Source organism: Triturus cristatus, chromosome 1_2, assembly GCF_964204655.1.
Source record: "Triturus cristatus chromosome 1_2, aTriCri1.1, whole genome shotgun sequence".
Classification (NCBI taxonomy): Eukaryota; Metazoa; Chordata; class Amphibia; order Caudata; family Salamandridae; genus Triturus; species Triturus cristatus.
The window spans coordinates 222921030-222935264 of NC_140580.1; the positions used below are offsets into that span (position 1 = coordinate 222921030).

General features: G+C 40.5%; 1 protein-coding gene across 10 annotated transcripts in view; it reads right to left on the reverse strand.

The window, feature by feature from the left end:
- SEC24C (SEC24 homolog C, COPII component) overlaps positions 1–14235 on the reverse strand; it is a 1178749-nt gene that overhangs the window by 870816 nt on the left and 293698 nt on the right. For 4 of the 10 annotated variants that reach the window (XM_085603500.1, XM_085603506.1, XM_085603498.1 and 1 more), the window contains one exon: positions 3052–3120. The exons of the other annotated variants lie outside the window; for them this stretch is intronic. In XM_085603500.1, coding sequence (XP_085459626.1) covers positions 3052–3120 — 69 coding nt within the window. The remainder of the gene's footprint in view (positions 1–3051; positions 3121–14235) is intronic. 10 annotated transcript variants of the gene reach the window in all.

Sequence of the window (14235 nt, forward strand, 5' to 3'; positions counted from 1 at the left end):
TCACAGTCGCCCTCTCGATGTTCTGGAGAGAGGCACAGATTACAAAGAGGATGGAGGTCCGAGTGTGGGAATTTAGCACCACAATGGGGACATTTCTTAAAGGAAATCTGTTCCATCGATGTCAGTCTTTACCGGCGCGGGTAGGCCCAGCGGCCCGCGACGAAGTTCGCAGGCGAAGTGTTTCGAAAGTTGTCGTCAAAGGTGCGCGTCGTAAGGAACGCGATCGAGACAATACCGTCGGTTAGCTGTGATTGTGCGTCGAAAGAGGGTTCGATAACGAGACCGACCCAGAGCGCAGCAAGTCACATCCGAATCCGATGGCGGAAAAAAACAATCTAACGATGGAGCCGATGCCTATGCGCACTGTCGACCGAAGGAGTAGTCACTAACTTCTTGACTACAAGACTTCTTCGACGACAAAAACAACATGCAAACATCCAAGCCCAACACCAGATGGCGATCTATGCAAAAGTGTACAATCTGCAGCTCATATGCCTCGAACATGCTACTTACCAGTATGCATCTGTTCTTGGTATGTAGAGCTGTAGATTCGTATACGTCCCCCCCACCTCGTCAGATACCTCTATTTGTTCCAGCACTATCTTACTTAGATACATTACACATGGACATACTTTTCGATTTCTTACTAACTCCATCATAACCCTCCATGGCAAAACAATCTGGAAATGGAGACGATGCCCATGCGCACTATCGTCCTAAGGAGGAGTCACCTACCTCGTGACTACAAAGACTTCTTCCAAGACAAAAACAAAGTGAAAACATCCAAGCCCAATACCAGATGGCGATATATGCACAAGTATACGAATCTACAGCTCTACATGTTATTTGTATTGCGCACATGCCAAGAACAGATGCATTCTGGTAAGTAGCATTATCCTTTCAGGATGTAAATAATGAACCATTTTAGAAGAACAGAGATGCTGTAGATGGCAACGGTTCTTAGAGAAAGCAGATAATGGAGGCTGTATGGACTACTTTCGGTCACTGCTAAATACATCGGCTAGGCAGCCAAAAAGGGCACAAATGGGCATTACTAGCTGTATATTTGAAGGATCAAGCATACCAATTTCGGATTTCAAGTCAGAATAACATTTAACCTAAACTTAGAAACATGCACATTTTGATCACAAGCCCATCTAATTTAATCAAAGCGTTTAGTCATAAAAATACAGTCTGTTCTAATAGAACTGTATACTTTGCATTACCACCGGAAATGTCATCTCCCGAAGAACAGTGTGCCTGTAGACCACAAATACCTTTGCTAAAGCTGCCAGGCATGATTAATTTATCTTTCAGCAGCTGCCCCGCTGAACCTCATATGTGGCCTGGAGGCTGAATATGGTTGCTGAGGGACACCAAGGGTTGTTCCTCTAGAGAAAACCATTTCAGCAATGGCCCTTTAACATTCCCAGGATTCATTTATTTTTACGTACAGTGAACCAAAGTATCTTCAAGTTAAAAAAATCCCAAAAAAGGATAGCATTATTAATACAATGGCTGTAAGAGACAAATGTGATGACTGAGTACTTTTCAACATGTAGAAGTCTTTCATGTGGTTTATATTGGCGAATTTAAAGCCAAGGTAGTCCAGGGTAAAGGTTGAGTGTCTTACAGATCTTCTCTAACCTCCCCCACCTCTTTATTCCTTATGTAAGGCCTCTTATTAGAGAGTTGGGGAATAGAAACTGCATTTTAATAAACTATGCAGACGACTTTTAGATTCCCTTTCAGCTGAAAGATCCTACTGCCTCCCAGGAGAGATTTTAAATTATTATGTGGAACATCTGGGATTGCATGGCCAATAACCATCTAAAACTCAAAGCAGATAAGACCAACATCGCAATTTTCCAAAATAAAGACAGTTTATAGGGCCAATTATATTGGACTCTGTTGTTGGGACAGGAGCCCACTCCGAAGCACCATGCCAAAAGCCTGGTAGTCATCATGGATGGTGATCTGACCTTAGAACCCCAAAAGGGCAGTGTGATTCCTTCTTGCATACTAATTTTGACAAAGATTAAAAAGATGGTATGAATCTCTTGTGAGAAGCAGTAAAAAGTAATTCTAGCCCTAGTTACATCTAAACTATATTATGCTAATTCTCTTTACTCGGCCCTTCCAAAAAAGTTGATTTACAGACTACAAGAATCTAGCAGCTCGAGTCATCTATAAGGTGCTCCCACACCTCACCTATGATCAGGGAACTTCATGGCATGTCTGTGGTATTCAGGATCAAATGTAAGATCTGCTGCCCCTCTTTCAAAGCTTTAGTAGGAGAGACACCTCAATTTTTAAGGAAAAAATTAACAAAGGACTGCCCAATACAGGAATCCTCTCAGTTTCTTTTATATGGCTCATCCATCCATCTTAAATTGACTTTCTCTCCCTCTCCAGCTGCAGGCCAAGTCTCCTTTCGAAAAGGATTAAAACTGTTTTTTTTAATTTTCAACAAGCCTATCCTTCTGCTCAATTTGTCAGCATTTCACTTCAATGTTCCAAGAAACTGTCGGTGAGTGTGTGCTCAGTAAATAAAAACTAACATAACAATCCAACAGAAAGACTTCCTATTAGGCAGAAAGATGCACACAAACAGTCAACAGTGAGCACAACAGGCTGGCTCCATCACTCCCAGTTCTAAGAATGTGCACTTACTTATATACAAAGGAAAAGTAGAATCTTTAAATGGTGTGGGGGGGATGCAAGAAAACCATTACCTCTTAAATTGGGGAGGGCTGAGGGGGGCTAGCGTGGTAATGGCGGATGAACAAGCATTGACCTTCTGAGGGATGGGCAAGGAGCAAGAGGTGGGTTTGGCAGGTGAAAAGAATTTGTGGAATCTCCCCAAGAAAAAAAAGAGCTATGGAAAATAAAAAATGGTGGCAATAGTTTCTCTAAAGAGCTTGTGGTAATGTGGGACAATGGTGAAGAATGAGGACACTGGGTTAGTAATGTTACATTTTTGAAAAGAAGCCATGCAGACGAGTGTTCAGAGAGACAAGGACAACATGAAGAGACACACACTGCACTTACTGGACTAGGAATAGCATCTGGGTCTATTCTGTGTCTCGCTTTCTGCTGGGGCGGCAGCTCATTGAGTTGCTTTAAAAAGAAAAAGGAAAACGGAGACATTTTGTGCCAAAAAAAAATAATAAAAAAATAAAAATCAGAAAGAGAAGAGAATATATCATTGAAATAAAATGCAACACGATTACTTCCATCTGCCAAGACCGGTGTTATGCTTCAAATTATATACAACAATCATGCAACAAAGATGAAAACGCTGGGTCTGATTAAGTGTATGTATGTTAATGGCTGCTCTCCTTCCATCTGTGCTGCTGCCAGAGAAAAACACCATAAATGATCTATTTCTGTAAGACACTTTAATAGGATTATAATGTCACGTATGTGGCCCTAAATGCTCAAGCCCAGGCAACTGGATAAATAAACAAAATGATCACAGGTGTGCAGAAAACAAGCACTCATTGTGGAAGCAAACACATTACTGCCAAATAAAAACATGTGCTCCTGGTTCCAAACATGTAAGGGGAACCAAAGTGACTTATGTCTATCGAGAGCTGTGCTGTCGAGCCAGACCATAAAAAAACATACCTAAGGTACCAAACAAATATTTTCCAGTTGCACCCAGAGCGCATATTCTAAGAAGCGGATTGTGGTCCGATGCTTTTTAAATATCACCTAGTAGATAGTGCAAGCTGTGTGCTGGAGAAAAAAGCTATTCTCTGCATACACTGGGCTTGGCGCCCACCCTATATTTATTATTGGTTGGCTTTGTCACCAATTTGCTTGCTTTTTTTTTTGCTGACTTGATGGGGCTTTCCTTGCTATTGTTGCGTTTGTCCCAACCGCGGAGCCTCGCCTCATTACTTGCATCTTTCCACTGCTCACCGTTCAAGTACTACAATTTTTCTTTTTGTTTAAGCACTCCATGAGAGTGCATGTATTTTACAGCTGTCTGCCTAGTGTACTTCACTTGCCTGGGCTGTGTTGCTCTCTCTCTCACCTGTGTGCTTCTCCCTTGCAACTCCATGATGCGCTTTCCTGAGTGCTCCCCGATTTTGCTTTCTCAATTGTTCTACCCAGATCAGACTTTTTTTTTTTTTTTTTTTTTTTTTTAAATCGACCCAAGCATAAAATACTTTAAAAGCATTAGATTTACAACGGAAACTATGCTCAAGAAGCAGACTGGCTTCTTTAAACGTGGCTCATGTAAAGCCCACAACTACATCACCATTCAAAAACAGTATAGGTTATCCACAGGCAAGGTGAAGAGAATACCTAAAAAGATCACTATCTCTTTGGATTATTCTAAATAGGCATTGGAATGTCCGTGCAAGTTGATATAAATAGGTAGAACCCAGTTTCTATTATGCTAAAGGATACTAGAACATTGAAAGTGATAAAAAATGTGGATACATAATAAACAGTTGCAATTTATTTATTTGACATACATGGCAGTAAATCTGAATTATTTTGTTTCCTTGGCATTGACAGGACGGGGGAACAGCAGCAAGGCGGAGAAAAGGAAAAAAACTTGTGCATCTTGTAGTAGTGTCTCATAATTGATTTAAATACAAAGGTCCCATATTGACTTAATAAAGAGGAAGAATTGGCAGGGCCTATTGCAACCTAGCATACACAATTTACTAAGGTGACCTTAGGGGACATCCTTGGGGGCCAACTAACCCTCCTATTACCTCCAGTAAGTCCCACACAGCAGCACTGCTTGGGGAATGAAGTCCACTTGTGTCCTGAGGTCCTCAGGACACAAGAGGACCTCATTGCCCCACCACCAGTGCACCAAGAGGCGCGTTTGCAGAGTGGTGTAAAAAGGGGCGTGGCCTCAGACCACCTCTCTGCAATGCAGCTCTGTGGCACATACTGGAGGCAACAGGTGGGCTAGTTGGCCCCCAGGGATCCTCAGTATTCATTGGGACTTAATTTCCCAACTTACAACGTGCCAGGGGGGCGCGTTTGCACAGTGGTGAAGGACAACGTGCCAGGGGGCACGTTTGCACAGTGGCCCCCCTACTTTTACTATTTTTGGAGCCCTGGGGACCCCATCCCCCAGGGCCTGACCCCTTTTCTTTTTTGTATATAAAAAAACAAAACAGGAAGGGGGCAGCGCCCCTTCCCTGGGCCACTTTTGACCCCGGGGACCCCATCACCCGGGGTCCAGTCATTCTTTTTTTTTTTTTAAATTAAAGAGTGGGGCCACGTGCCCCCCCCCTCCTCTCCTAGGCCACTCCTGGCCCCAGGGACCCATCCCCGGGGCCCGCCGTTGGTATTGGGGACCGTGGGGGGAGCCCCAATGCCTCCACGGTCCCACCGACTCCCTGCCTCCCGCGGGAGCCGGCATTGCTTTTGAGCAGGGGGAGCTGCTAACATGCGAGCTCCCCTTGCTCAAAAGCAATCTACTTTGTTTCATTGAAGCAAGAGCAGGTTTTCCTGCTCTCGCTTCAATGAAGCAAAGCAGAGTTTGCTATGACAGGGCGGGAGCCGCACGGCTCCCGCCCTGTCATAGCAAACGGCAATGGACCGGGGGTGGGCACCCACGCACATTGCAGGAGCTGTCCCAGGGGGTGGGCACCCCGGGACATTGCAGGAGGTGGCCCTGGTGTGTGGCGGTCTCCAGGGCCATCAAGGGCCCCTGGAGGGGGGCTGCGCGGCCCCCCTCCCAAGTCTTTGGAGCCCCAGGAAGGTGGTCGTCCCAGATGCCCCCGCATTTCATTATCAAAGCCCCGGAGAAGAGGCAGTCCCCGGGGTGATGGTGGTCTCCGGGGCTGCAATGGGCCGCAGTGCCCCTGCATACAATTAAATAAGCCCCGGGGCGGTCCCAGGGGCTGCGGGGGCTCCCGTGGGCCCCCGCAAATTAATTGGGGAGTGCCCCCGGGACCTGGCCAAACCCCCTTTTTCCTCGGCCCCCGCTTAGAGAATCACCCTGAAACTTTCAAGACAGGAGCATACCGGAGGGCCGCACTAGTTTTCATAATTTTGCTAAGATTCGTCAGCCGGCACATAAGATATTGGCAAAAGAAAAAACGCTTTTTGAATAGAAACAAGGTCCTAACTATAACTACCTACCGGCGACCGCCAGTAGGTAATATATACATAACACACACACACACATTTATACATATATCCAATGACGCTCCCTTGTGCACTTGGCGCACAAACAGACCGGTACGGACAACTTTTTTAGATGGTGCCAGATATTGCTTTATTTGATTCAATTTAAAGTGCAATGCTCCTTCATATATATATATATATATATATATATATATATATATATATATATGAATGAAGTTCGCCACCAACACCAGTCATTCAAGGACCAAAGGACGAAAGCGGACCACCAAAGTCTGTGCAATTTCCAGTTTATTCCAAGCCAAGCAAATCCGCCATTACGCGTTTCAACCCCCAATCGGGTCTTGATCACATGACGAATTGCGTAATCAAATCACGACATTTAAAGGGAAAGGTACGTGGATATGACGACACAAGATCAAAGTGCAAATGCATGGCAACTGAAAAGTTACTACTAGCAGCAGTAATAGGTAAGCACACATAAAGACACTAGCAATGAATAAAGTGCAATATGAATAAATATATAAATATAAATGAATATATATACACAACGCTATTAAATACTTAAAAACATTTGCTGATAAAATCACAATATGTTAAAAAAGCGAAAAAAGCTAGCTGTGCATGTAAATAAAGTTGGTTGACAGATTGAAAAAAGAGGGGGGGTTTTCCTTATATATTCGTGACTAAAAGACAAAACATAAGCAATAGAACTCTTTTAAAATATTGCCAAATGGTTTTCAATATAGTTGAAATTGCTCGCTTACTAATTTTGTAAGAACATTTTGTTATGTCTTGATTCGTTTCAACCAACTATTTATGCGTGTGATACATTTTTGCTGTTTATAATGCTGCAAGACATAGTAATAATGCCCAAGTGGGCTTTTTCAATAGGTGTGTGTCATATAATTTCACAATGTATCCAATCCCTCAAGTCAAATTTGAATAAATGCAAATATATAAATAATAATGTGCAAAACAAGAATTGTTTAACAAACAATGTTTCAAAAAGTATTTAAAAGAGAATCAGTCTTATAATTGCGACGTTTCATGCCAAAGATTTTTCCGTCATTGTGTGTATGGTTAATCATAGATGTTTTTGGTCATTGCTGTACATGTAATTAAAAATTGTAAGCCCACATTCTAAATTACAGTGTCATGCCAATTAAAATCCTCAGAGACATGTATAAAAATCTTCGCTAGCATTCAATCCCGAAGGTTGTTTAGTGTCAAGTTCCAATATATAACGGGTTTCCAGCAAGCGTAGTTTAGCTTCTCGATTCCCCCCACGTTTTAGTGGTAAGATGGTATCAATTACATAATATTGGAGATATAAGGGATTGCTATTGTGATGTTGTTCGAAGTGTCTGGCGACAGGGTATGCCTGGTCTTTGCATTTGATTGCTCTTATGTGCTGGAGTATCCGCTTGTGGGCCGGAAGTTTGGTACTTCCAATATATTTGAGCCCACAAGGACACTCCAGCACATAAATTGCAAATTCTGTTTTGCAGGTTAGCCTCTTGTTTATTGCAATAGGATTTTGTCTGAATGGGCTACTATATTGGGTTTGTTGCATCCAAACTGACAAGCTTTGCAATTGGAGCATTTTCTAAAACCCTTGCATTGTGATAGCCAAGTGTTGGAGGCTATAACTTCAGGACTGTTGCTCACTAGAGCATTGCTCATTGATGGTGCCTTTCTGAAAGTCAACATAGGCTTAGTTGGAACTAATTTGCCTATGACAGGATCCCCTTGTATCAGGTTCCAGTTTCTATAGAAGATTTTTCTTAATTTTTGATGTTGTACATTGAAAGTCAGAATAATTCTTGGTTGCAATAATGGTTCTGTTGGCTCTCTTACAACCTTATTGACTTTTAGAGTAAGTGCCTCTTTCCTAGACAAATTTCTGACTTTATTAATGGCCGCATCAATTACTGTCTTAGCATAGCCCCTGGACAAAAATCTTTGCCTGCAAGCTTCCTGTGCAACATCACAGTCAGAATCTGTGCTGCAGATTCGCCTAATACGCAGCATCTCCCCATAAGGGATGCTGCGTATTAAATGATGTGGATGGTGACTAGACGCATGCAAGATTGTATTGCCTGCTGTCGGCTTCCTAAATAATTTGGTAGCCAACCGTCCTCCATCAATATGAATCTCCACATCCAAAAAGCAAACCGACATGGCGCTGATGGTTGATGTGAATTGGAGATTGAAGCAATTGATATTTAAAGACTCTACAAAGTCTGATGCCTCCAATTCTGTACCACTCCAAATCAAGAATAGGTCATCTATATATCGTAGATATTTGATGGCATGATTATCCATAATTTCCTTGTTCACACCCCAGAGAACCTGCTCCTCCCACAGTCCCATATGCAAACAGGCATAACTGGGGGAGAAGCAGGCCCCCATCGCCACGCCTCTTATTTGCTGGTAAATTTGACTGTTAAATAAAAAGAAGTTTTGTTCCAGGCATCCCTGTATCATAGTAGCTAGCATTCTGTTGTGCAGGGAAAAGTTTAATGGTCGTAGGTTCAAGTAGTGTTCCACAGCTTTTAGACCATCAAGGTGTCTAATAGATGTGTATAATGATGATACATCCAACGTGATTAAAAGCATCCCCGGACCCCATGTTATTTGCTCAATTTTTCGCAAGAAATCTGAAGTGTCCTGAACATAGGATGCTAATCCCTTAACCCAGTCTTGTAAAAAAAAGTCTATATATTTAGACGTATTTTCCATTAAACTCCCAATAGCGGAAATGATGGGCCTTCCAGGTGGTTTGGTGTTACATTTATGGAGTTTTGGTATCAAGTAAAGGTTTGGGATAACTGGATGATCATTCTTTAGAAATTTATACTCCTCGTTGGTTAACAGGCCTGCGCTTTTCCAAGCCAATAGTCTTTGGTAATGTTCATTCCAAGTTGTTCTCACATTGTGGATGTTGCTTTTTTTATAACATGCCAAATCAGATAGTTGCTGTGTCGCCTCCTCCATATAGAGGTCCCTGGGCCATAGGACTACATTTCCGCCCTTATCTGCTTGTCTCACAATGATGTTGTTGTCGGACTATAGTTTCTTTATTAATTGTTTATAGCATAGGTTTTGCTTGTTTATGCTTTGGCGCGTTTGATTGGTTGCGAAACACAGTTTCTTCAGATCTTTTACAACTAGTTCATGGTAAGTATCTAGATTGTCATGTATCATAACCGGCTGGAAAACAGATTTGGCTTTGAAAGGTGTGGTGCAGGTCCCTCTATTAAACACCGGATCTTGGTTTGTAGTTGATATCTCTTGTTCTTGTTCATTTTGAAGAGACCAAGCATCCTGTAATAGATTGTAATCACCAGCTGTCAGCAGTATTGGGCTACCGATGATTGCCTCTGTAGTCCCTGCTGTTTTCTTTTTTGGACGTAATAAATGAAAATTGTTGAGTTTCAATTTTCTCACAAATTTGAACGTGTCCATCCGAACATCTACGTAATTAAAATTACAAGGTGGACTGTATGAAAGGCCAAGTCCCAAAATTCTCGTTTCCGCAGGAGATAAAAGAATATTTGTAAGATTAACTACTGCTTCATTGTAGGACCCTGACCCTGTTTGCGATTCTGAAACCGATTCCATCTGCCCCTATATATATATATCCACAACTTGCTTTGATTTGTGTGTCGCCTGCTGCCAACAAAAGAGAGCGGACCCAGAGGTGAGTGCAGTTCTTGTGATATACACATGCATGCATGCATGCATACATATATGCATGCATACATATATGCATGCATACATATATGCATGCATACATATGTGCATGCATATAGGCATGCATACATATATGCATGCATACATATATGCATGCATACATATATGCATGCATGCATACATACATGCATACATACATGCATGCATACATACATACATACATGCATGCATACATACATACATACATATATATATATACACACATATACACACACATTTACTATTGTCAACATATGATGTTTATCCACATGCGCAGATAGTGAATGGATATTCACGCAGCATATTTACAATGTTATCTAGCGAGCCCCGCCCACTCGGGCATTATTTTGAGGGTATGGATCACATTTGTTATTTCTTAAGTGAACATAAGCGACTTGTAACAATCTATTGTGAAAGTCAATTCCTTCACATGCTTACGTTTGAGTGTAATTTTTGTACATCTCAGACGTTTGACGTGCAGTATATTTCAGCTGTCATGGTAACGCCTATTACAATTTCACTTTAAATATTTGCATATTTCATCATCGGTATTAGTGTCAACATCTGTGCTCCATAATTTCTATTTAGATAATCGGAACTGGCACAATGTATTATCGTGTATGGTAATATTGCACTTTCATTATTGTTTGTTTTTACTGTCCAAAGTTAGCGGTTGCGTGAAGTAACGCAGAACCACTCAGTCTGTTTTCACTGTTTTTCTCAGTCACATGACTATTTAAATGTCACTTAGCAAACACCACGATACTCGTGAACAAGGGATTTACTCCCGCAACGCGTCGAGATGGTCGGCGTCTTTTTGAATAAAATCACCGCCTTAAAGCATCAAGTTGTCCGCGGTCTGCTGTTTTGTGAAAACGAGAATTCAGCGTTGTGTTGATGTTAAGAGGATTGCCACCTCACCGCGGACCGCCATCGCAAGTGGTAAGGGAAAGGCTTTTACAGTGCAGTTGCACTGTTTTGCAGTTTTTGATACATATATATATATATATATATATATACACACACACATACATATACACATACATACACACATATATAACACACACACATATATATAACACACACACACACATATATATAACACACACACACACACATATATATATAACACACATACACATATATATAACACACATATATAACACACATACACACACACATACAAACACACACACATATACACACATTTCCACTGCTCGCTTTTCTTTGTATGTCGCCTGCTGCCAACAAACGAGAGCGGACTCAAAAGTGAGTGCAATTATTGTGGTTTATTCACCGCATCAACAGATCTCGCCATAACGCGTTTCAGCAGTCGCCTGCCTTGATCACATGACAGCGTTTGGGATTCATTTTGCTGTATTTAAAGTGCTAGTGCTGTTACATTTACCAATGGACATGGAAAAAATACTTTCAATCAGTGTTGTTTACCTTCAAACATTTTCACAATTGATTGTTATTGCACGCTTAAATGCATATTTTCAAATTACTTTAACAACCCCTGTGTCCAAAAGCTTTTGAATTTTGACAAGCATTTTATACAGTTTGGCTTTATCCTTTGATTTTCGTCAAACATTCATAGCATGAATGCAATAAAAACCAGTTGTTCAAGTATACATGTTACTTGTCCATTGTCCATCAAATCTAAATATTATTCCATTACTGTGTATACCATAAATATAAACTAAAAATATCCAAGTGTTTGTGCAAAAGATGGAAGACCTAAAATTCCTCCCAATATATAAAGTGCAAGTGATAGTTAAATCAATATAATGTAACTTGTAGTTTCCTTGGTACATACCCATATTTTCCGTTTAAACTGAAATAGTGTCTTTATCTATACATTGGAAATATTTCCATATAGGTATGGCCATTGGGTGCAAATATTCACATGTGCAAATGAGCAATTTTCAATGGCGGGATTGATAGATTAATTATGCAATTGATTCCAATGGTTTAAAACATAGACATAAATATGTAATTAAATAATCATATAAATATATAAATAAATACATATATCTTAAAATACAACTCAATCATAAAAATTCCTCCATCAATGGTGAAATATTCCATAAAATTGCTATGTAAACATTCCATGTGTGTAAAGTATATTATCGATGCATCAAAAAATTCTATGAATAATTTTGTAGTATTTACAATCTTATTTATACCTTAATGATAGGAGATTTATTCAACTTGGATACATCTATAGATCTGATTTTCATACGAAGAGCAAAGTTCTAAATTTCTAATGTAGCTGGCTTGCAATTGGAAACAAGAAAGGATTTGATTTTGTACTTGAAAAGGGTTTTCTTTCACTGGCTCCGTTTATCATAGCTATTTTATAAAAGAAATATTATTAAAACATACTTTAATAAAATATATGATTTTCATAAAAAAGTGTAGAGATCCTCGCTTGTATTTAGACCCCCCGGCTGCTTTGTGTCTAGCTCTAATATAAATTGTGTTTCCAGTCTCCTCAGTTTGGCTTCCCTGTTGCCCCCTCTTTTATCCAATGGAATTGCGTCTACCACATATCGCAAATGTGAGAGGTTGCGGTCATGACATTCTTTAAAATGTCTGGCAACAGGGTAGCTTGAGTCATTATTGGTAATTGCTCTTGTATGCTGTAGGATACTCTTATGCACCGCAAGTTTGGTGCTCCCGATATATTTTAAACTACAGTTACACTCTAAAACATAGACCGCCTATTCGGTCTTGCATGTTAAATGCTGAGTAATAAGTCCGGGAACATTATTAAAAGCTGTACAATATTCTGTCTTGTTGGTACCAAACTTGCATGCCTTGCAACTACTGCAATTAAAAAAACACTTTTCTAGCAGACAACCAAGAGTCAGTGTTCTGGTCCTCCGGATTATTGTAGACCAGAGCATTACCCATAGAGTCAGTTTTCCTATACGAAATCGCTGTTTTTTTAGTTAGACTACGTCTCATTATTTCTCTAATCTGTTTTTCCTGCCTTGAGAAGGACATGAGTCGTATAGGTTCATTCAGTGATCCCCCGGATTTGTTGGATTTATTTCTGTAAATTAATAGTTCTCCTCTGGGTTTTTCATTAGATTTTGTTATGGCTCTATCTACTACCTCTTGTATCCACCTTCCAGAAATCTAGCTTTCCTCTCTTTTTGTTTCTTTTGACATTCTGATTCTCTACTAGATATCCATCTTATTCTAAGCATTTCCCCGTAGGGGATGCCATCTATAAGATGGCGGGAATGTGCGCTGGATGCGTGTAATAACGTATTGCCTGCCGTATCTTTGCGATACATGGTAGTGCATATAACGTTATTATAGATCTTAATTTCAACATCCAAAAACGTAACACTTTCCTCACTAATGTTTGAAGTGAACTTTACGTTTACATCATTCACATTCAACTGTGTTATGAATTGTTCTGTGCTCTCCTCTGTTCCCTGCCAAATTATGAATAAGTCATCTATGAATCTCAGCCAACATATTAAGTTATCTTTGCAGACGTTGTCATATTGCTTCCTGAGGACCAGCTCCTCCCACCATCCCATGAATAAACATGCGTGACTGGGGGAGAAGCTGGCCCCCATGGCTACGCCCTGCACCTGTTGATATATTTGATACTTAAAAAGGAACAAATTGTTATTCAAACAAAATGTCAACAAGTCAATGATCATTCTATTATGTTGCGCAAATTGCATTGGCCTACGCGTTAAAAAAATATTCCGTCGCTCTAATTCCATCCCCATTTTTTATGCAAGTATACAATGATGACACATCTAATGCTATCATGCGATATCTTTTCTGCCATTGTACGTTGTTGATTTTTCTCAGGAAATCGCTTGTGTCCTGTACATATGACTCTAGGCCCTGAACATGTTCCTGTAGAAAATAGTCAATTTAACACAACATTCTCAAAAGGCCAGTCACAGGCCGAGATAATTGGTCTTCCCGGCGGCTTGTACCTGTCCTTATGGACTTTGGGGATGAAGTAGATTTTTGGTACCACCGGATGTTCCTTCCTAAGATATTTGTATTCATCAGGACACAACATTCCTAAGTTTTTCCATGCCAGTAATTTTGTCATAAAACAGTCCAAGGTAGTTTTATATTTCTGGAAGGAACTCTTCCTGTAGCAGTCTGTATTACCCAATTGCCCCATGCCCTCAATCATATATTCTTTTAAGGGCCAGAGGACAATGTTCCCACCTTTGTCCGAGTTTCTTATGACCACTTCTTTGTCTTTCCGTAGCCTCTGCATTAGTTGACCATACTTCCTTTCATGGTCCGAGATTTTCCTTTTGTTCTTGTTAATTTCGATGTTCAGTTTTTTGAATCGGGCCACAATCTGATCATTAAAAA